The following is a 21,933-nucleotide window of genomic DNA, read 5'->3' as shown; positions in this document are numbered from 1 at the left end:
TGGCACAGGTTCTCAGGACACAGCCTGTTATACTGTCAGGTCCTGCAGCTTTTATTTTATTCACATGCTGAAATGTCAACCTGACTTTATGATCCATCACAGTTTGCGTCTCCAGGATGCATGACACTCAGCCGGGAGCCTCGACGCGCGCATCAAGGTTGTTCAGTTCAGTTCGGTGGTGGGAGAGATGTCAGTCGCTCTCTCACTCAACAAAATAAAAGCTTAGAGCGTTAAACATTATATTGCATTGTGGAAGTCAGGAAAGATGAGATGAACAGGTGAGTTGAATCAACCTTTCTTTATTCTTTAAACTACAAACAACAGACATGAGAAACATTTCCCGACACCATGCACCACTGGACACACTCTCCTACTTCCTAATTTATAACTGATGCTTGCCTTCTTGATGACATTTAAACAGATTCAAACAGAAAAGTAGCTGAAACATTTTCAGTGGTGTAAGAAGTGTATGAACTTATCAAAGCATTTAAGATCATTTCTGAGTGTACCATTTGCAGCTTCACCTTGTGACATCAAGTGAATTAAACTACTTTGCCTCCTTGACTTTCCTTCACCTGTTATAAAGAAATCTGAATGTATTACTAACTGATTGAGATATATACCACTGCGAGAAGGGTGAAAACCTCTTAAAACAACACAATGGTCTTCTCTCTTTTTCATCAGAGTATGATGCTTGCTTTCTTGATGAGACGCAACAGATTTCACGATCACCTTCTGAGATTGGTTTCCAAAAAATCCAACATCTTTCTCCAAGAATCTTCCTGAGCAGCTGCGTGACTTGCAGGATGACCTCCAAACACAATCATCACTGCCAGAAAAAACAAATACAACATATATGATCATGTACAGGCTTTTACTGTAAGTTCAAAAAGGTTGGTGGAATCTGAAGAACACAATGCAATGACTCACTGACCATTTAGAACCAATATGTAAGTGATACAGAGCAAATAGCACCTGCCAAAATTTACACGAGGCAAATTTTGGCTTAAAGTTACTTTTATTTAACCAGCAAGTTTTTGTTTTTTTTTTGTCATAATTCTCTTATAAAAGACAAGACAATGGACCAGGGAACCTGAAAAAAATTCAGGTTCCCTGGTCCATTGGCTGAAAAACACCCTCAAAGCATTGAGTTGCCTCCACCATGTTTGGGGAGGATGGTGTTCTTTAGGTTGTCTTTTTTTTTTGTTTTGTTTTGTTGTTTTTTATTTATTTATTCATTTTTTTGTCAAATTAAGGATAAATCATTGTGGCCAAATAATTTTATTTTTGTTTCATCTGACCATTAAACAGAAGACCAGAAGCCTTCTTCTTTGTCCAGATGAGCATTTCCAAAGGCCAAGTGGGCTGTTGTGTGTCGTCCTGTGACTTGGTGATGACTGTCCACAAGCCAAATGCAGAGAGCTGCTGCTTTTCATGTGTTTAAAACAGCTGGTCCAAATGAGAGTCCTCAGAAATTCCGACAGCTGTCAGAGGGTAGAAATCATTTTGCACATACCAATTTTTGTTGAAATTTAATTCAAATTTAATTCAATTAATTTTATTTTGTTTGTTCCACAATGATGCTTCTTGCATATCATAGTATTATTTTTGGGGGGATGCCTTCTGGTAAAAAGAAAACCTTTCTGTTTGAATAAATTAACCATAAGTCAAGATTTACCAAAAGTATGAATAATTTTGCGCTTTAGTGTCTATCTGTCTGTACAGATAGATAGATAGATATACAGGGAGAGAGAGAGAGAGGGAGAGCAAGCATGGGGTTAAAGGGAAATATGTGCAATAAAACTCACATTTCTGTGGTTTGACGCGATAAAAGGATTCTCTTGCATGTGGTGAGTAAGGAGGCTCGATCAAGTGACCAGCATCGGGGTAAGACAACCGGGTAAACAGCTGCGATTTCCCAGCAGACTTCAGGATTTCCTCCATCTAATGAGCAATAAATTCATGTTAATGTTTCTGTGAGGGAAGTCCTCAAGCAGCGCTGCATGGTGGCACAGTGGTGAGAGCTCTCACTTCACAGCAAAAAGATCAAGGTCAAAAACAAGCTGAATCTTTCATTGGAATCTGCATGTTCTCCCTGTGTGTGCACGGGTTTCCTCCAGGATCAGTGGTTTCCACCAACAGTTTGTGCGTGTGTGTGTGTGTGTGTGTGTGTGTGTGTGTGTGTGTGTGTGTTCTCGTATTTCTATCCTTGTTGGGGCCAAATGTCCCCACAAGGATAGCAAAACGTGGAACGGCGTGCCTTGTGGGGACCTTTTTCCGGTCCTAAGTAGGAGAAACAGTGTTTTCTTGACCATGTTGTTGTTACTGAAAAAAGTAAAAGTGCAAAAACATTTCTTTAGGGTTAGGCTTTGTTGTGGTGTGGGTTAGGGTTAGGGTAAGGGTCAGGGTTAGGGGCTAGACATGAATGGGAGTCAATGGACGGTCCCCACAAGGATAGAAATACAAGACTGTGTGTGTGTGTGTGTGTGTGTGTGTGTGTGTGTGTGTGTGTGTGTGTGTGTGTGTGTGTGTGTGTGTGTGTGTGTGTGTGTGTGTGTGTGTGTGTCCATGCATGCTGGTGTGTTTGCCTTGTGATGGATTGGTAACCAGTGGCATGATAGATGGATGGATGGATGGATGTCTTCAAACAACCATAAACATGAGTTGTCAATGTGTTCATTTTAAATGCGTTTTTCAACTGTTGATTGACAAATATACTTTGACACACAGACAGATAAATTGTTGTGTGGAATGAAAAAAGTAAAATGTACCATATCTGCATATTTACTGCTTGCAGCCATCCCATCATCTTCCGCCACTATGACCATCAGTGGACAGGCGAGGTTTTCTAGCTGCAAACATGAGATTATTTTTGATGGTTAAAAAACTGAGTGGATTTGTGCATCTGTGCTGAAGTCTGAGAAAATGACATAACATATCACCTTGACTCTGTGTTCAAGTGCAAGATGAGTAGGTAACATGGCGTCTTTGAACTGAACATAGCCCTGATCATTGCACACATAATATTTTTCAGTACTGAAAAAAGAAACACTGCATTTGTTAATCAGTTGAAAATGACTTCAGTAGCACATATTTTCTGAGTCTTTAACCCCCCGTGCCTCTCAGTTCTAACTTTTTACCTGTCATTATGTTTACTGAAGCCGTCCTCAGGATATGGGATTGTGCTTGCGAATGGCCCATTGATGCAGATCACACATGATGGCTGGAGAGAAGAACAAACTGCATATTAATAAATTTATAAACTTAGAAATTATTTTTTTTAAGTTAATCCAAATACTTTCAGAAACTTTAGATCCATACTGTGACAAAACTGAAAACTCGAGATGAAAAAAACGGTCGTCAGTGAATTTTGTGACCTACTTTAACGCCACACTGAGTCGCAATGCGAAGAGAGACATAAACTCCATACGAGAGACCAATTAGCCCGATTCTGTCTGCGTCGACCTCGTCAAGATCTTGAAGCAGCTGGTATGCTGACTGTGCAGAATATATGTGTTGATTTGAAGGAAATTAACACAAATACAGAATATCTCAAATCATATTTTGGGTTAATAATGAATAAAGCAGGTCTTGGACCGTGCAGCATCTCATCTTACCCTGAAATAGGAATCACCAACATTTAATTGGTCTGGAGGTCCAGGTAAGTCTTTGTGTTCTATGTAGGAAAGAGTAAGACTAGCATATCCCTTGGATGCTAACAGGGAAGAACGATACTCCGGGAGTCCTCCTCCCATTCCCCACATATCCAACACGCCTGGAAATGGACCTGGGCCTACAGGAAATCACAACAGTGCAATCCTCCATCACATCACAGTAACAACAACCTTTATAAGAATGTATTAAATGCTCACCAGGGGGTAAAAATAAAGTGCCAACGACCCCGTTCTGACGGATCTCTGTTCTCCTGACTCCTGGCGCCATGTACCAGCGCTCAGTAGTAACAACTGCCAGTTCAGAGCTCTTTCCGTCACTGGGAGAAACGTGGCCTTCCATGAGGGAGATGTGGACCTGGTATGGAGTCTCCACATTTTTTTTCCTCAATCTGTTTGAAAAATAAGCACATTTTAGCGTTATCTTTTCTATCGGCCGACAAATTCAGCTCTGAATAGTCGGAAATGAAAGTCACATCTAGTTCAACAAGCCAATGGTTTGACTACTGAAAACCACAGAAAGGGTAATGGAGAATATGCTATTGTTCCTGGTTTGACCAGCAGAGGTCGTACTTTTATTTTGAGAATTCCATTGCATTAGTTCACAGTGACTTCCTGTTCCCTTCACTTTTCATCTGTACAGAAGATGATGGATGGCAGACATGTTTATTTTAGATCATTAATAAGTTAAATAAGATGTTTCAAGATAAATGGTCAAAGTGGTCAGTATAATTTAATTTGATAACTTCATTTTATATTACTTTAATGACAGTATGTACATAAGTTCATTGTTTATTGTGTCTGTTTGTTGTTCTCTGGTGGTCTGTGGTGCATCATGGTCCTGGCTGTGCTGGTTATTAAAGAGCATCAATACAGAAAGCTGTCTGTAGTTAAAGGTATAATGGACGATGTTTTAGCCAATGAATGGCGTGATGCGAGCGTTAACTATTGGTCCTCCGACATGTCAGTCACGCTGAAGAAATGCTTGTGTCACGCTGTCAAGCGCCCTCGTAGGAGCAGCAGAGCAGGTAGCTTGGTCTGGCGCATGCGCGTTCTCAAAAAGCGAGTAACAGACGTTTGGCTTCGACTTTTTCGAGAAAATCGTCCATTATACCTTTAAGTTGAGTGCCTTGCATTGCAGATGCCTCCACTGGTGTGTGAATATCTGTGTGAATGGGTGAATGGGGATATGCTGTATAATTGTCGTCTATAAACCATTTACAACAGTCCATTAGTAACACGATCTGCTGCGAGGAGACAGATCAGGCTTACAGCAAGTGTGTGAAGACACACACAGTTGGGTTTGATGCTCCAAACTCTTCCTTCTACAGCGCTCAGCAAATTGTTTTCATGATCTCACCTTAAACCTTGTCTTCCTCCAGGAGCTGGCTGCAGTCCCCAGAAGAGTCCCATCGGCTCACAGCCAAGGTAGGAACCCCCCAATGAATGATCACTAGTCACTGTGGAGGAGACAAGAAGACACCAAGAGAGGAACTAAATCTTGCGTATGACATGAAATGATTGCTGGGCTTTTTTTGCTCTATCATAAACACTTCTATTATTAATGTGACTTTTACTAATATTTACTACAAAGAAACTTGAAACTAGAAAATGAGAATGAAATATTCAGTGCTGATGCTAACTGAAGCATTTTTGTTCTGCAGATCTCACAATCCCCTGTGTTCACAACATAAGTTAAACAACATACAAAATGTTTAAACTTAGACATTTTATCATTGCATGGATATGGCTGCAAGACAGTAAAAGTTGGCACATGGGCATTTTGATTCTAATGTAGAATCCCTTCTTCTCCTAATAAATGTCTGTGGAGTTAGGAAACCGGTTGTTGGGGACACTGGAGAGAAGGTGTTGACCTTTTCTGGTGTGACTCAGGAATCTGCCTACTCATCAGTTTTCTGCTTATATTGACAAATTCTGTAAATTCTGTGAAATGGTCAAGTGTCTACCAGAGTCTTTTGATTCAAGTTTACTGGGTATAAAAAAAAACATTGTGGTCCTCATCTTAAATTCACTTTTGAGTGTGTCGACACTCCTTGTCACCTCACCCAGCCGAGCGCACATGCTCCCAGACAGAGCAGATGTGGCCTTGAACAGTTTTGTGAGCTGGCCCAAGATGTAATCCATTTGGTGTTCCAGCCTCCGATGGGCTTTATCCTTTATCAAAGCCGACAGCCAGCAGCCCTCCTTACTGGCTGGCGTCTTGATCACTTTTTGACAGACCAGAGCAATCTTAATCCAATTAGGAGATGTCCTGCTTTCATGAATATGAAGATATACACGTCTTCAGCATCCGCCAAAGAAAGAACCGTTAGCCACAAGACCTTCCACTTATTCCAAGCGTCTGCCATGTAGCCCACAGGAAACGTCCCCTTCAGACATGTTAGATCTCCAAAACCAACATTTCTTCGTGAAAAAATCTTGTCAATTGGATTGAGGCACTACCTAATCAATTCCATGTTCGAGGATTCACACTGATGGACAGAAGTTTCCAAAAAGTTAACACAATAGAGGACGTCAGACAGGACAGCTGCAGCGAGCAGATCAGAGCAGAACAGGAGAGGAGGGAAAAGAGGGAAAAAGAGTCGGTCTGTGACGAGAGTCAGAAGAGAAAAGAAACTCAGGGTGGAAGCAGCATAAAAACACAGAAAGACAATCACTCACACTCACATCCATACCTGCGAAAATTTTTAGGGTCATCCATTATTCTCACATGGATGTGGGTTGTGTCTGGAAACCAGAAGACCCAGAGAAATCACCAGCATGCACTGGGAGAATATGCAGACTCCACAGAGAAAGTCCCAGATTTGATTTGGACCCACAAGCTTCTCACTAACATACAGCACGACATGAATTATTTGAATGGCATTATGAAAAAAATTGTATGTACAGGTCCAACTTCAAAAAGGTTTGGACAAATGCATGAAATGGAAATATGACCACAATGTAATGATTTCCAAATCACTGATACTGATACCCAGATTTATTCACAAAACATTATAGACAAACAACATGTTAAATAATACATACTGATGTGTCATATTAGACATGAACACATTTTGACATGAGTCATTACAAAATTAGAACTTGAGTTATCATTTCATTGTAAATTAATGTGTTTTACTCACAGTTGACAGCGCCACTTGCATTTGTGTTGTAATGTGCAAATGCCTCCCACAGGTCACCATCTTCACAGTGCATCCGTGCACACACTGTGACAGGACTGTGTGGAGGCAGAAAACGGCCCTTTATGCTGATCTGCTCATCAATGAGAGCACGAACAGGAGCTGCTGTCAACACAGGAGCTTGTTTCCTGCTGCTCTGCCAACGAACTGCACCTTCAGACAGGAGAGAACAAAACATGAAATATCGCAAAGCTGACTTCAAAAGCAAAGTGTACAGGGGGGGTGTTTCATATTTTGCAATGTAATCTCAACTGCTCTGCAAATCATGTCCTGCTACTGTCTGTCTTGGTTAACATTATGAACTGCAACAACTGTTCAGCAGTGTGATAAACAATATCAAGTGTTTTCCAACATGTGAGGAAAATTTTAAAACCTCTTGCAATCACATTGACTCCAGCCTGAAGCTGAGACTTGGGTGATTCAGAAATCACAAACTCGTTTTTGAGAGAGAATATCCTCCACAAAGATGGACAGATTAAAATATTGGACATCAAACAAATCCATTGTGATAAAGCACAAGACATTTTATAGTTAATTCACATGAGACAAGAGTGTCAACAGAGACCATTTGTCATTGCTACACACTTCACAGTAAGACTTTAAAGTCAAAGTGGCAGATTTTTTTTTAATCTTAAGAGTATATTTGGATAGTTATCAGTTTCCAGTTCCATGACAGACAAAACCTGTACATGTGGCAACAACAAAAAGAACTGCGCATATTCTTACCCACAGCATGCTGAACTCTCACCAGGTTTCCTCGTACAATGAGACGCGATATCATCCTCATATCTCTGCACTCAGATGTGGCTCCAAGGTGGCTTTTATTTGTCCACCTGTTAATATTCTGAACAGAAGCCAAATGTTAACAAAAACTAAGCACACTTTGCTGTGTTTATTCCATCAGTACAGCTGCAGAAGTAGATATCAAAACTTAAGTTAGGTTCAAAGTAATCTAGATTTTCACCAGCCAGTTTCACTACAGAGAGTTTCCTTTCTGCAAGTTATCAGCTTTGGACCTTTGTCCTGTTGAGACTTGAGTTGAGTTGCGCATTACCAAATCTGATGTAATGCTTTACTGGACTGGTTCAAAGCGGTTTTTTTTTTTTTTTTTTTGGCGGGGGGGGGGGGGGGGGGGGGGGGGGGTTGCACGTACTTCTTGTACTTGTGCAAGTACTGGCAAGCACTGAATAATATGTGTCCCTGTAGCTGACTGCTTCTCATACTTGTCAATTTTGATCATTTCTTCAGTTTTTAAAGCTATATAAATTCATGCATGCATGATGAATGAGTGCATATAAATCTTAATTTGGCATGTAAAACTCGCACAAACAGCAAAGCAAATGACAGCAGTGACAGTAAAATGTGATAATAGAAAATAAAAACGCCATCAAAGAAAAAAGAAAAGCACAGACTTCAAGTAAATGAAAAGTTGACTGAAATGTGTGTGATTTCAGTGTTTGACTGAGTGAACAAACAATCTGAAAACCAATCTGAAACTTTGTGTTTGTTTCTTGCAGCAATATCTCTAAGGTTGAAAGTGTAAAGTGATCTTACCTCTGTGGGAGCTGAAAACCATTCAAGGAGAGCCAGTCTGATCCTGAAAAAAAAAAAAAAACACCTCTGTCAGCTGACCCGGTTTGTCTGTGACGTTTACTTCACACAGTGACGTAACTTGAAAAACATGTCTTAACCCAGTGGAAATCAGTTGTACATCAAAAGGGAGAGTTTAATCCAAAATGATCAAATTTACCTTCTGTAAAACTAATACTACTCTTACTACTAATAGTAGTTATTACTGCTACTTCTACTCCGTGTGATGGAAACTGTCTCTGTTTGATGAGTGACTAATAAAAAAAAAATGCACTGGTTCAGAGTCAGCTCTGTGTTTTGTATTCTGCACAGAAAGGACAAGTCGTTACAGAGTTGTATTCAAGTCTGAATGACACCTGAGAGAGGGCCTTCACTAGAGCATGATTAGTAAATGACTTTTCCTTACCTGGATTTGGAGCGTAACATTTCCTTATAGGAGCATCCCGACAGTGAAATTCTCTCAATGGGACAGCAGAATTCAAGCTCTGCTGATTTCAGTTTCTACGAATACTATTACTACTGCTGCTACAGCAGCACTGTGTTTAGGTTCATGAAGTTCAAGAAAGAAGTATTGTTGCAGGAAAGCACAAACAACCAATAATTACAAAGAAGATCACTTCAGAAGATCACAGAGCACTTCCACACATTCAATGATAATAAATATCACAAGGCTGTCATACCATACTGGCTGAGAATCAAGGCCTGTGTTTTGTGTCTCAGTTTTCAGTCCTTGCACTGTTGATCGCTTGTGATGATCTACAGGTGTGTGTCGACAGGTGTGCTCCATTCTCCCACAGGTTCAAGTGAGAACCTGACATGCTGCGACTGAAAACTCCTTTTGCTCACTTTTCAGTTTGGCTATTTTGTCAGCAATAAACTCCTAGAAACTCCACCTTGACGTTGTGTGATTCATTCTGTTGCCTCCCTTTGAATCAGGGTCATAGCACGGGGGGCATCTCAGTAACCTGTAGAATTATGCTGGCAGGAGGTTTGTCTCCGAGTAGGATTATCCAAGCCATAGAGGTCAGAGGTTAGAGGCCTGATGAAGTGCGAACCACTGGTCCTCCAGGTTGGGGGTTGGACACAGGACAAACAATCCCATTCCATAAAACACTGCTGCTATGATTCAGGACTCAACACTGCTGAGTATAAACGGCTTCTGGCCAGCGTTTCTATATGTAGAAGGTGCATATACGTAGAAGGTGCCAGCATCAAAGACAAATTCAATAAAATATAACAGTGATCACTTATTTGATTAATATTTACACCATGGGAGAAGACCAAGTCCAGGGTGTGGCCTTGAACATGAGTTGGGACAGAAACATGCTGAATAAAGCCAAAGGAGTCCATAAGAGTTATCAGTTCAGCTGCCACAGTGGAAGATGGGTCATCAATGTGGAGATTAAAGTCGATGGGGTACCGATTCCGCAATGGAACAATCGTCAGTCACCTCCTCTACATGGATAACTTCAAGCTGTATACTGAGAGTGAGCGGGACATCGACTCCCTGATTCACTTTACCAGGATATACAGCAATGACATCGGGATGTATTTCAGACTCGATAAGTGTGGGTGGATGTGTCAAGGAGAGGGAGGATTATCACTACTGAAGGGGTTGAACTACCTGAAGGCAACATAAGAGATGTGGAAGACAGCTACAAATATCTGGGTATACCACAGGCAAATGGCAACCACGATGAAGCAGCCCAGAGGTCAGCCACAGCGTAACACCTCCAGAGGGTGAGACAGGTCCTGAACAGTCAGCTGAATGGCAGGAATAAAATCCAGGCCATTAACATGTGTGCCCTACCAGTGATCAGATACCCAGCTGGAATAATATCCTGGCTACTGGAAGAGATGCAAGTTACCGATATCAAGACAAGGAAACTCCTCACAATGCACGGAGAGTTCCACCTGAAATCCAGCGTCCTGAGGCTGTGCACAAAGTGAAGTGTGGGAGGCCGAGGACTGTTGAGTGTTAAAGCCAGCATCCAGGAGGAAACATCATCCCTCCAAGAATACATCCAGAAAGTGGCCCCCAATGGCTACCTGCTCAGTGAATGCTTCAGACAAGTGAAACCCATGAGAAAGAGGAGCCAGAGGTGGGATCATGGAAAGACAAACCCCTACACGGCATGTACTACCAACAAATGGAAGTAGTGGCTGACATAGAGAGAACATATCAGTGGCTGGAAGAGGCAGGACTGAAAGAGCACAGAGGCTCTGATCATGGCTGCACAACAACAGGCGCTAAACACAAGATCAATAGAGGCCAGGGTGGATCACACCAGACAAGACCCCAGGCAGACTGTGCAAAGAAGCCCCTGCAACAGTGCAGCACATCACAGCAGGGGGCAAGATGCTGGCAGGAAAGGCATACATGGAACCCCGTAACCAGGTTGCGGGCATAGTGTACAGAAATATCTGTGCCGAGTAGCAATCCCCAGTGACAGCAACATCAGAAAGCAGGAACATGAAAACCTGGAGAAATACAAGGGCTGAAAGAGCAGTAACCCCCAAGCTGGAGGCATGGCTCCAGGAAATACCAGGAACAACATCTGAGATCTCTGTTCAGAGGAGTGCAGTGCTCGGAACAGCTAAGATCCTGCAGAACCCTCAAGCTCCCAGGCCTCTGGTAGAGGACCCGAGCTTGAAGGACATACCGCCCAGGAAGCTGTTTGGGGCCCCTTGATAAATAGATAGGTAGATACTTTATTGATCCTAGGGGCTGATCAGACTGGTATGAGGAGAGATGGTCTACTAAGATACAACAAACTATTACACTTCATGAGAAAAACAGGGTGCAGTTAAAATTAAACATCTTATGTTGAGCCACTCAGGCAAATTAAACTGATAAAAACAAAACTATAATACAAGGAAAACAATCCTCCACATGTCAATAAATGTCTACATCTATACTTTAAGAAGAAAACACAACAAACCAAAATCTATGCTAAAATACAACAATGGAAACAAACCAACACTTCGAACAAAGCTTAATTAACACCACAGTCACACACTTATTAGAATCACAACTAATAATATATATTATTCACAGCAGCAGTCACAGTGTATTGTCCTCAAAATGCCTGCTTCCTGGATTTTTATACACAAAGTCATCAATGATGTCCTCATATGACAGCTGCTTGTCCATCTCATGGTTGATGCTGATCATTGTAAGACCAGTGAGGTGATCCTGTCCCAAGGAAGACCTGAGGAAGGCCCTAATGAGCTTCAGCTTTAAAGAGCTCCTCTCTGCTGAGGCCACAGTATTATTCCAAAGGCTACAGAGGGTGTCACTGGCTGCACAATTCCTCATCATCCAGGTTTCGGAAATCGAGCAGCACTCCAAATCTGGCTCTCACTTCACCTCATGTTTCAAACCTATACTCTAAGGATGATGCTTCCTGAGGTCCCGAGGAAAGCGATGGTCCTTCAGTTTCCTGGTCAGGAAGTTCAGAAGATCCCTCTGGCTCAATGTCTGGAGCTCCAAAACATTTTAGAATTGCTCCTGCATAGACAAAGCTTGATAAATTAATTTGTTTTTAGATTAAACACTGTGTCCCTTTTGTCACTTTTAACACTTTTCTGCATTAATACATTGTACTAGTTAAAGTAATAAAAACTAAGATAAATGATCCATTGCCACAATAATCAACACCATACTCCTCAAACCCCGAAACAGCCCCATCCTCAGCATGCTTTTCCCAAAAAAACTATAATTTCTCCTCCTCAGCTGACCAAACCACCTCAGTCCCTCCTCATTCTAAGCTCTGTTCAGTCCCACCTGATATATTACACTGAATTCAAAATCAAATATAATTTGATAACATTTGTTTACATTTATGCTGTCACTCATTATTTGATAAAAATTACATACAGTAACAGCGTATCATTTTGATTTTTGACAAACATTATCCTTTCTGTATTTTCACTTTTTAAACCCATCTGTACAATTTTATAAAAAATGTGAATTTTTGAAATGTTTATATTTATTTCAAAAATACTTGGAACGTGACTTTCATCACAGTGTGATGCTTGCTTTCTTGATGACATTTAAACAATCACCTTCTCAGATTGGTTTCCAAAAAATCCAACATCTTTTTCCATGAATCTTCCTGAGCAGCAGCGTGACCTGCTGGTTGACCTCCCCACAGAATCATCACTGCCAGGAAAACAAACACAACACATATGTACAGGCTCTGACTATCTTCCAAGCTGAAAAAAAGATATGTGAAATTTAAAGAACAGAATGCAATGACTTGCTGACCCTTTTCACCCCATATATAAGTGATACAGAGCCACAAAAAGAAAACCTTTAAAATATTGAAACTGCTAAACTTTATTGTATTTTATGAAATCTAGCAGCTTGAAAATGATCAAAATATAACATATAAAACATAAAGAGAATGTAAGAAAATGGAAAATGTTGCTGCACAATTCAACTCACCTTTCTGTGGTTTGATGCTAAAATAGGATGCTCTTGTATGTGGTGCATAAGGAGGCTCGATCAAGTGACCAGCATCAGGGTAAGAGAACCGGGAAAGCAGGTGAGATTTTCCTGCAGACTTCAGGATTTCCTCGATCTAATGAGTGATAAATTCATGTTGATATTTCTGTGTGGAAAGTCTTCAAGCAGGGCTGCATGGTGGAATTAGTGAGAGCTCTCACCACAAGATGGATGGATGTCTTCAATCATGAATACGAGTGGTTAATGTGTTTTTTATATATAATTTTCACCCGTTGCTCGACAAATGTACTTTGATACACAGACTAATAAATTCAAATGTACCATGTCTGCGTTCTCACAGCTTGCGGTGCCCAGATCATCTTCTCCCACTATGACCATCAGTGGACAGGCGAGGTTTTCTAACTGCAAACACGAGATTGTTTTTGATGGTTAAAAAATTGAGTGGGTTGGTGCATCTGTGCTGATGTCTGAGAGACTGATGAAAAATATCACCTTCACTCTGTGTTCAGGTACAACATGAGCAGGAAAGGTAGACTCTCTGAATACGACTTGACCCTGATCATTAAAGTGACAAGTTTGGTCACCACTAAAAACACAAAACAAGAAATATAACAACATTTGTTAATCAGTTGAAAATCACTTCAGCAGCTCATATTTCCTTAGTCATTAAAGGTGCAATAAGTAAGAAATTTACTTGAAAAATATTGGGAATTGCTCCCATTTTTTGTCTGTTATTGAAAAAAAACATCCCCTTTAAACATTCGGTCTTCTCCATCAGCAATGTCTTATGGCGCTTTTCCACAAGTCCTCTCGTGTCCCCACTCTGCACAGTTCCTCCCTGGTACCCGCACAACTCTATTACATTTCAGTCCGTAGTGGGCTGGGTGTTACATTATGTGGTGTAATGTCGAGGTGCAATAAGTAACATGTCACATAATGTACTTTCCCCCCTCAACCTCGGTAACTCTCATATGACTGGGTCTGGAACCAGGAAGTAGTGATGTGCTAGGACTGGCCACCAAAGTTGTTGTAGCCAGTACCTCTGACGGAAAGGTCATATATGCATGATCACTGACACATTTGCATGATCACTTTGATCTTTAATCAATCTTCTCTCCACTGTTCTTTTGTTGGCGTGCTTGTTCACTTGTTTGTTTCCTTCATTCTCTGATTCTCTTCCTGTCTTTCTGTCTGCCTGTCAGGTCCAGCATACATACATATATATTTATGTGTATAATGTCACATGGCGTACTTCCTCCTCCCCCTCTTTCCCCTGCTTGTTTGGTAACCTCGGAAACTCATATGATTGGCTCTGGAACCAGGAAGTAGTGATGTGCTAGCCCCGCCCACCAAAGTTGTTCCAGCCCGTACCATTCAGTTTGAAAGAAAATAACTTGACCAAGACATTGTTGATGGAGAAGACTAAATGTTTAAATATATTTTTACAGTAAATTTTGTTCTTATTGCACCTTTAACATCCCACACCTCTCGATCAAAAAAAATATATTTTGCTCTCTAGCTTTTTACCTGTATCCGAGTTTACTGAAGCCGTCCTCCTCAGGAAACGGGAATGGACTTGCGACTGTTCCGTTGATGAAAACAACACATGATGGCTGGAGAGACGAACAAACTGCAAATCTTAACCTCATATAACTTTTTTTTTTTAAATTAAGTTAATCCAAAAGTTATCAAAAGTGTTACCTTTTATATTGCGTCAACATTATTCTATTTTTCAAACAGTTGCCACTGAATTTTGTGACTTACGTTCACACCACATTGAGTGGCAATACGGAGAGAGAGATATCCTCCATATGAGATACCAATGATCCCGATTCTGTCTGCATCGACCTCGTCACGATCTTGAAGCAGCTGGAACGCTGACTGTCCAGAATAAATGTGTTGATTTGAAGGAAATGACAAAGTTATTAACTCAAATATGAAATATCTCAAATTATATCTTAGGCTAATAATGAATAAAGCAGGTCTTGCATCATGCAGCATCTCATCTTACCCTGAAATAGGAATCACCAACGTTGAATTGGTCTGGAGGTCCAGGCAAGTCTTTGTGTCCTTTGTAGGAAAGAGTAAGACAAGCATATCCCCGAGATGCAAACAGGGCGGCACGATACTCCAGAAGTCCTCCTCCCATTCCCCACATATCCAACAAGCCTGGAAATGGACCTGGGCCTGCAGGAAATCACCACAGTGCAATCCTCCATCACATCACAACAACAACAAACGCAACAACCTTTATAAGAATGTATTAAATGCTCACCAGGGGGTAAAAATAAAGTGCCAATGACCCCGTTCTGACGGATCTCTATTCTCCTGACTCCTGGCGCCATGTACCAGCGCTCAGTAGTAACAACTGCCAGTTCAGAGCTCTTTCCGTCACTGGGAGAAACATGGCCTTCCATGAGGGAGATGTGGACCTGGTATGGAGTCTCCACATCTTTTTTCCTCAGTCTGTTTGGAAAATAAGTACATTTTAGCGTTATCTTTTCTATCAGCAGACAAATTCGGCTCTGAATAGTCAAAAATGGAGAAGAAATGAAAGTCACATCTAGTTCAACAAGCCAATGGTTTGACTACTGAAAATCACAGGAAGGGTAATGGAGAATATAGCAATATATTGACCACTGTGTTCATGAACGACCACAACAGTCCATTAGAAACACGATCTGCTGTGAGGAGACAGATCAGGCTTTTAGAAAGTGTGTGAAGACACACAGTTGGCTTTGCTGCTACAAACTCTTCCTTCTACAGCGCTCAGAAAAATTGTTTTCATGATCTCACCTTGAACCTTGTCTTCCTCCAGGAGCTGGCTGCAGTCCCCAGAAGAGTCCCATCGGCTCACAGCCAAGGTAGGAACCCCCCAATGAATGATCAGTAGTCACTGTGGAGGAGACAAGAAGACACCAAGAGAGGAACTGAAACGTGTGTAACATGAAATGATTGCAAAGAGTTGTTTCACTCTGTCATAAACACTTCTATTATTAATGTGACTACTTCTAATATTTACCACAAAGAAACTTGAAAATGAGAATCAAATATTCATTGCTGATGTTAATTGAAGCATATTTGTTGTTTTGAGACTGTTTGCAGTCCAAATCTAAAAATAGTTGGGATTGAACAAGAACAGAACACAGTGTTCTGCAGATTTCACAAACCCCTCTGTCCACAACACAACATGACGCAGGGTCATTTGATTTTCAGAGTTTTTCTCTCTATCATATGTACGTCAATTTTTCACATAAAAATTTACTATGTAGGCAGGATACAAAAACAAAGAAACAATCAGGTTGGACAGTGCACTAAATGTGAAGAAATGTAAATGCAAATAAAAAGAAGATGATAAGATTTTCAAGTTTCATATATCCAGATTTATTCTCAATATATTATAGATACACATTAAATTAGACATTTTGTTCTTTCATATTCAAAATGAACACATTTCGACATGAGCCAAAATCAAGTGCAATTTAACCGTTAAAGTAAATTAATGTGTTTTACTCACAGTTGACAGCGCCTCCTGCATTCGTGTTGTAATGTGCAAACGCCTCCCACAGGTCACCATCTTCACAGTGCATCCGTGCACACACTGTGACAGGACTGTGTGGAGGCAGAAAACGGCCCTTTATGCTGATCTGCTCATCAATGAGAGCACGAACAGGAGCTGCTGTCAACACGGGAGCTTGTTTCCTGCTGCTCTGCCAACGAACTGCACCTTCAGACAGGAGAGAACAAAACATGTAATAGGGAGTGCAGTCAGACTGACTCCGGGCTGAAGCTGAGACTTCTGACATTCAGAAATCACAAACTTGTTTTTGAGAGATAATAGCCTCCACAAAGAAGTACAGACAAAATTACTGTGTATCAAACAAATTCATGGCGACAAAGCACAAGACATTTGATAGCCAGGTCATGTTTCATGAGGCAACAGTGGCAACAAAAAAGACACATGACCATTTCTAATCACCTACACACTTCACAGTCAGACTTCAAAGTTAAAGGTGAAGTTGCTGATTTTTTTTTTTTTTTTTAATCATCACAGTATATTTGCAGAGTTATAATCAGTTTCCATTCCCATTACAGACACAAACTGTACATGCAGCAACAACATAAAGAACTGAGCTTATTCTTACCCACAGCATGCTGGAATCTCCCCAGGTTTCCTCGTACCATGAGAAGAGATATCATCCTCATATCTCTGCACTCAGATGTGGCTCTTAGGTAGTTTTATTTGTCCACCTGTAAATATTCTGAACAGAAGCCAAATATTATTAACAACTAAGCACACTTAGCTACGTAAATTCCTTAAGAACAGTTGTAGAGGTGGACACCAAAACTCAGACACGTTCAGAGATGAACTCTTTTTTTGTGCAAGTCACCAGATTTAGACCTTTGTCCTGCAGAGACTTCCGTTCAGAGTGTTTTTTTTTTCCTTTTGGATGTTTCCTCTGCCATCCTGTTGCTCACGTAATGGTAAATGGTGAGAAGGAGAAATACAATTGCTATAAAAACACATGCATGCATGATGAATAAGTACATATAAATCTTAATTTGACCTGGAAAACTCACAAAAACAGTTAAACTAAACAACATCATGGCAGTGGCGTATTTACCTAGCACTGAGCCCTCATGCAGAATTCTTATATGTGCTCCCAATGCCAGAAATCATACATTTTTCAGACAAAAAAAAAAAACACTCTCAGATGAAGGTTAAAAAAAATGCCCATAAAAGTCAAATATCTGTCAGTCATTAGAAATGGTCTTGTGTGGAAAAAAAAGAGAAGAAAGAAGAAAAGAGGATGAGCATTACAGCTCAGCTTCCTAACACAATGTGGTGACGGCGCACCAGAACAACAGATTAAAAGCTCTTGATCATTAAACACACAACAGCTCTGCTTGTCTCTGCTTACCTTACAGTTGCGCCTTCCTGGCTTTTCTCTCTGCAAATTCGTCTATCAAGGTCCAGGCGGCATGAGGCTGAGCCAGTGTCTGCCAGTGAGAATCTTGGTCTCTTGAGTACAGGAACTACTTGTGATACAGCTTAACTGCTACTAAGTAAATAAAATGTGCGGAAAGATCATTCAGTTCTTCTTTTTTACTGAAAAAACGCTGCATCGCATCATTGAACATATCACCACGTCCTGCGCCACCTCCACTGACTCCTCCGGTAGAACGTGCGCAGGCTTCAAACGATCCACCGAAACCCTGACCTGCCTCCCGCCAATGTCCAAAATAAAGTTCTTGGGCTCCGCTTCCAGGATGCGGAACTGCCCATCATAAGGAGGCTGCAGTGGGGCCTGGTGGGCATCATGGTGAATGAACACAAACTTCACTGCCATCAGCGTCCTCGGTACATAGGAGCGGGGGAGGCAGTGATGAGCCGGAACTGGGACAAAATGCCGACTGGCCTCCATGGAAACAGGCCGCCCAACCGCCATTGACCAGGGTTCCGACGGATCAGGGAGGAATTCCCCGGGAACCCGCAGCGGCTGACCCAGGACCAGCTCCGCAGAAGACGCCTGCAGATCCTCTTTAGGGGCCGAACGCAGGCCCAGCATGACCCACGACAGTCGGTCAACCCAGTTGCACTCCATAAGGCTGGCCCGGAGGGCCGCCTTCATGGAGCGATGGAAGCGCTCGCACAGCCCGTTAGCCTGAGGGTTCAATGCCGTGGTGCGGTGGCGCTTCACACCGAGGCTCGCCGCCACTGTTATCCAGAGCTCGGAGGTGAACTGGGGGCCTCTGTCCGATGCCACTTCCAGGGGCGTGCCAAACCGGGCCACCCAGGTGGATATGAAAACCTGAGCCACCTCTGCTGACGTTGTCGACGCCAGCGGGACCACCTCCGGCCATCTGGTGGTCTGGTCCACCATGGTGAGGAGGTGCGTAAAGCCTCGGGAGGGGGGCAGCGGACCAACCAAATCCAGATGAACATAGTCAAACCTCCGCTCAGGCACAAAAAACGGTTCCAGCGGGGCCTGAGTATGGCGGTGAATCTTGGCCCTCTGACACGACATGCAGGAGGCCGCCCAACTCCTGACGTCCTTCCTGAGACCCGGCCAGATGAACCTCGACTCAACAAGCTTCACTGACGCCCTCAGTCCAGGGTGCAGCAACGAATGGATGGCGTTGAACACCCGCCGGCGCCAGCCTGCGGGTATCGTAGGGTGGGGCTGTCCTGTGGAGTCGTCACACAGGATCGTAGCCCCATCCCCTTGGAACGAAACATCCTCCAACTGCAACCCTCTGGCGGCCGTCCTGTATGCCTGGATCTCGCCATCAGCCTGCTGGTCGGTGGCCATAGCAGCGTAATCCAGCCCAGCTGCACAGAGCCCAAGTGCGCTCTGGAGAGGCAGTCAGCCACCACATTGCTTTTGCCAGCTACATGTTGAATGTCCGTTGTAAACTCCGAGATGGCAGAGAGGTGGCGCTGTTGTCTGGCAGACCACGGCTCACTGGTCTTGGAAGGTGAGGGGTTTGTGGTCCACAAATGCTGTGAACCGCCGCCCCTCCAGCAGGAACCGAAAATGGCGTACAGCGAGGAAAAGGGCCAAAAGTTCTCAGTCAAACAAGCTGTACCTCTTCTCGCTGTCACATAGCTGCTTACTGAAAAACGCCAATGGCTGCATTAACCCACTGCTTGCACACCGCGCCCACCGCGTAGTCCGAGGCGTCCGTGGTGGAGCGCGCGCCCGGCGCCACAGGCGACGCATGTGCCAACATGGCGATGTTGGACAGCACAGCCTTGGCATCCTCAAAAGCCTGGATCCTCTCAGGGGACCAGACCACATCCTGCCCAGCCTTGCCTCCCTTTAAAATTTCATATAGGGGGCGCATCAGATGAGCTGCGTTCTTGATGAAACAGTTGTAAAAGTTCACCATCCCGAGAAATTCCTGCAGCGATTTGATGGTGCGAGGACAAGGAAAAGTGGAGATCGCCTCCACTTTAGCAGGCAAAGGAACCACCCCGCGAGAGGAGACGCGGTGGCCCAGAAACTCCATCTCTGAGAGCCCGAACTGACACTTAGCTGGGTTAATGATCAACCCATGCTTGCCACTCGAAGAGCTGTCGCAGGTGTAACAGGTGCTCCTCAGCCAAGGCGCTGGCCACAGGATGTCATCCAGGTACACAAACAGGAAAGGCAGATCCTTCAACACTGAGTCCATTAACCGCTGGAACGTCTGTGCCGCGCCCTTAAAGGTGCTGTAGGCAGGATTCCGCATCTCCGCCATCTTGCTTAGGGTTACCTAAGCAAGATGGCAATTTGACCCACCTAAGATGGTGATTTGAAACCCAGCACAGCCAATTCTGTCCTGTTTTCTCTGACATCACGCCCTTACGCAAGTTATGCCCCTCCCACAAGAACGTGCGAACGAACGCCCCTCGACCAATCATGGTTAGAGCCTCAGAGGCTCTTCTGATTGGTCAAAGATACCTGGAGCTGTTGAGATTCCTTTTCAGCTCAGAACAGAGACAGATGGAAACGCTGCGCCCTCGCTGTAGTGCAATTTTGCTACACTCCTAAACGATTATCAATGGATACTCTTAGATTTAATACAAAGAAAACACAGAAAAATTAGCATGGACTAGCAAAATCCTGCCTACAGCACCTTTAAGTCCAAATGGCATCCGCAGGAACTCGAATAGACCAAACGGTATGATTAATGCAGTCTTACCCATGTCCTGGGGGTGGACCGGGACCTGGTGGGTAGCCCCTCACTAAATCCACCTTGGAAAAAATAGCTTTCCCCTCCAGGTGGACCGAGAAATCCTGAATATGCGGAATGGGGTATACAGACACCACAATACTACAATACTCCCACTTACTTTTACAATGGTTCTTACATTCTACAATTCTACAATTTCACTTAGCAGACGCTTTTGTCCAAAGCGATGTACAACAAAAGCAAGAATTCAGACATAAGGAAAAACTTTTAGTAAGTGCAAAAAGTGCTCAAGTGCAATTGGTCAAAGGAGTTGTTATCAAGTTGCAGAAGAAATGCCAACACTCCCCCCGCACACATTTTTTTTTTCTTAACTTAGTCAGTGCTAAATAAGTGCTGGGTTTTGGACCACCTGACTTATTCTACTCATAAGGTGAGTGTCGGATTAAGTGCCTAGGTGTTCTCTCTGAACAATTGAGTCTTCACTTGTCTCTTAAAAGTAGAAAGGGAATTAGCAGGACGCACATTTTGGTAGTTTGTTCCACCATTTGGGAACAACAGAGGAGAAGAGTCTGGCTGGAGGTTTAGAGCTGTGCTGGGCTGGAAGCACCAGGCGTCTTTCACATGCAGAGCGAAATGATCGAGAAGGAGAGTAGACCTGGATCAGGGAATCCAGGTAGGCTGGAGCCGTTCTTGTAAATGTTTTATAAGCCAGGAGGAGAGTTTGAATTTGATTCTGGCTGCAACTGGAAGCCAGTGAAGGGAGATGAACAGGGGAGTGACATGAGCTCTTTTGCGCTGGTTGAAGACCAGACGTGCTGCTGAATTCTGGATCATCTGTAGAGGTTTGACTGTACATGCAGGGAGACCTGCCAGAAGAGAGTTGCAGTAATCAATGCGTCACATCACGAGAGCCTGAACCAGAAGTTGTGTGGCCTGTTGGGTCAGGAAGGGTCTGATCTTCCTGATGTTGTAGAGGGCATACCAACAAGATCGAGAAACTGAGGCCACGTGAACCTTAAAGGTTAGCTGGTCATCAATCATGACACCCAGGTTTCTGGCTGAGTTTTCCGGCACAAGCAGGCTTGAGTGAAGTTGGACACTGATCTGAGGCTGGACAGATGGACAAGCTGGAAAGACCATGAGTTCAATCTTAGACAGATTTAGCTGAAGGTGGCGTTCCTTCATCCATGTGGAGATATCAGCCAGACATGCTGATATCCAAGCTGAGACTGTCGTGTCGTCAGGTGGAAAACAGAGGAAAAGCTGAGTGTCGTCAGCATAACAGTGGTAGCAGAAGCCATGGGAGCAGATCACTGCA

At 43.0% G+C, this 21,933-nt stretch overlaps 2 protein-coding genes across 3 annotated transcripts; both read right to left on the bottom strand.

Moving 5' to 3' along the window:
* Positions 1-289: 289 nt before the first annotated feature.
* Positions 290-7,859, bottom strand: LOC115388183 (bile acid-CoA:amino acid N-acyltransferase-like). Of its 2 annotated transcripts, none has more exons than XM_030091141.1 (11): positions 7,601-7,859; positions 6,818-7,027; positions 5,032-5,131; positions 3,873-4,063; positions 3,618-3,793; positions 3,382-3,498; positions 3,141-3,223; positions 2,943-3,036; positions 2,772-2,852; positions 1,809-1,944; positions 290-829 (listed from the first exon to the last, which is right to left on the bottom strand). In XM_030091141.1, the coding sequence occupies exons 1-11, from the start codon at positions 7,659-7,661 to the stop codon at positions 729-731; spliced, it is 1,350 nt and encodes a 449-aa protein (XP_029947001.1). In that variant the 5' UTR covers positions 7,662-7,859; the 3' UTR covers positions 290-728. The 2 variants fall into 2 exon arrangements, with proteins under 2 accessions (XP_029947001.1, XP_029947002.1); XM_030091142.1 differs by lacking the exon at positions 7,601-7,859 and adding an exon at positions 6,368-6,419 and having other exon boundaries at positions 6,818-6,915.
* Positions 7,860-12,502: 4,643 nt separating this feature from the next.
* LOC115387994 (bile acid-CoA:amino acid N-acyltransferase-like) lies at positions 12,503-17,135 on the bottom strand. Its single transcript, XM_030090906.1, has 11 exons — positions 17,081-17,135; positions 16,453-16,662; positions 15,732-15,831; positions 15,211-15,401; positions 14,947-15,122; positions 14,700-14,816; positions 14,463-14,548; positions 13,428-13,521; positions 13,257-13,337; positions 12,915-13,050; positions 12,503-12,629 (listed from the first exon to the last, which is right to left on the bottom strand). The coding sequence occupies exons 1-11, from the start codon at positions 17,133-17,135 to the stop codon at positions 12,529-12,531; spliced, it is 1,347 nt and encodes a 448-aa protein (XP_029946766.1). The 3' UTR covers positions 12,503-12,528.
* Positions 17,136-21,933: the final 4,798 nt, after the last annotated feature.

The sequence above is a fragment of the Salarias fasciatus genome, chromosome 5 (genome assembly GCF_902148845.1).
Source record: "Salarias fasciatus chromosome 5, fSalaFa1.1, whole genome shotgun sequence".
NCBI classification, from domain to species: Eukaryota; Metazoa; Chordata; class Actinopteri; order Blenniiformes; family Blenniidae; genus Salarias; species Salarias fasciatus.
The sequence above is the reverse complement of the archived record's forward strand: the minus strand, read 5'-3'. Positions and strand labels throughout refer to the sequence as shown.

Coding starts and splice junctions, on each gene's coding strand:
- LOC115388183 (XM_030091141.1), bottom strand. CDS start 7,661: ATGAGGATGATATCGCGTCTCATTGTACGAGGAAACCTGGTGAGAGTT. Junction 3,794..3,872: donor CACTTTATTTTTACCCCCTG/GTGAGCATTTAA, acceptor GATTTCCTGTAG/GCCCAGGTCCATTTCCAGGC. Junction 1,945..2,771: donor GCAGTAAATATGCAGATATG/GTACATTTTACT, acceptor ATTGCTCATTAG/ATGGAGGAAATCCTGAAGTC.
- LOC115387994 (XM_030090906.1), bottom strand. CDS start 17,135: ATGATATCTCTTCTCATGGTACGAGGAAACCTGGGGAGATTCCAGCAT. Junction 13,338..13,427: donor TACCTGAACACAGAGTGAAG/GTGATATTTTTC, acceptor TCGTGTTTGCAG/TTAGAAAACCTCGCCTGTCC. Junction 12,630..12,914: donor TAGCATCAAACCACAGAAAG/GTGAGTTGAATT, acceptor TTTTCCTGGCAG/TGATGATTCTGTGGGGAGGT.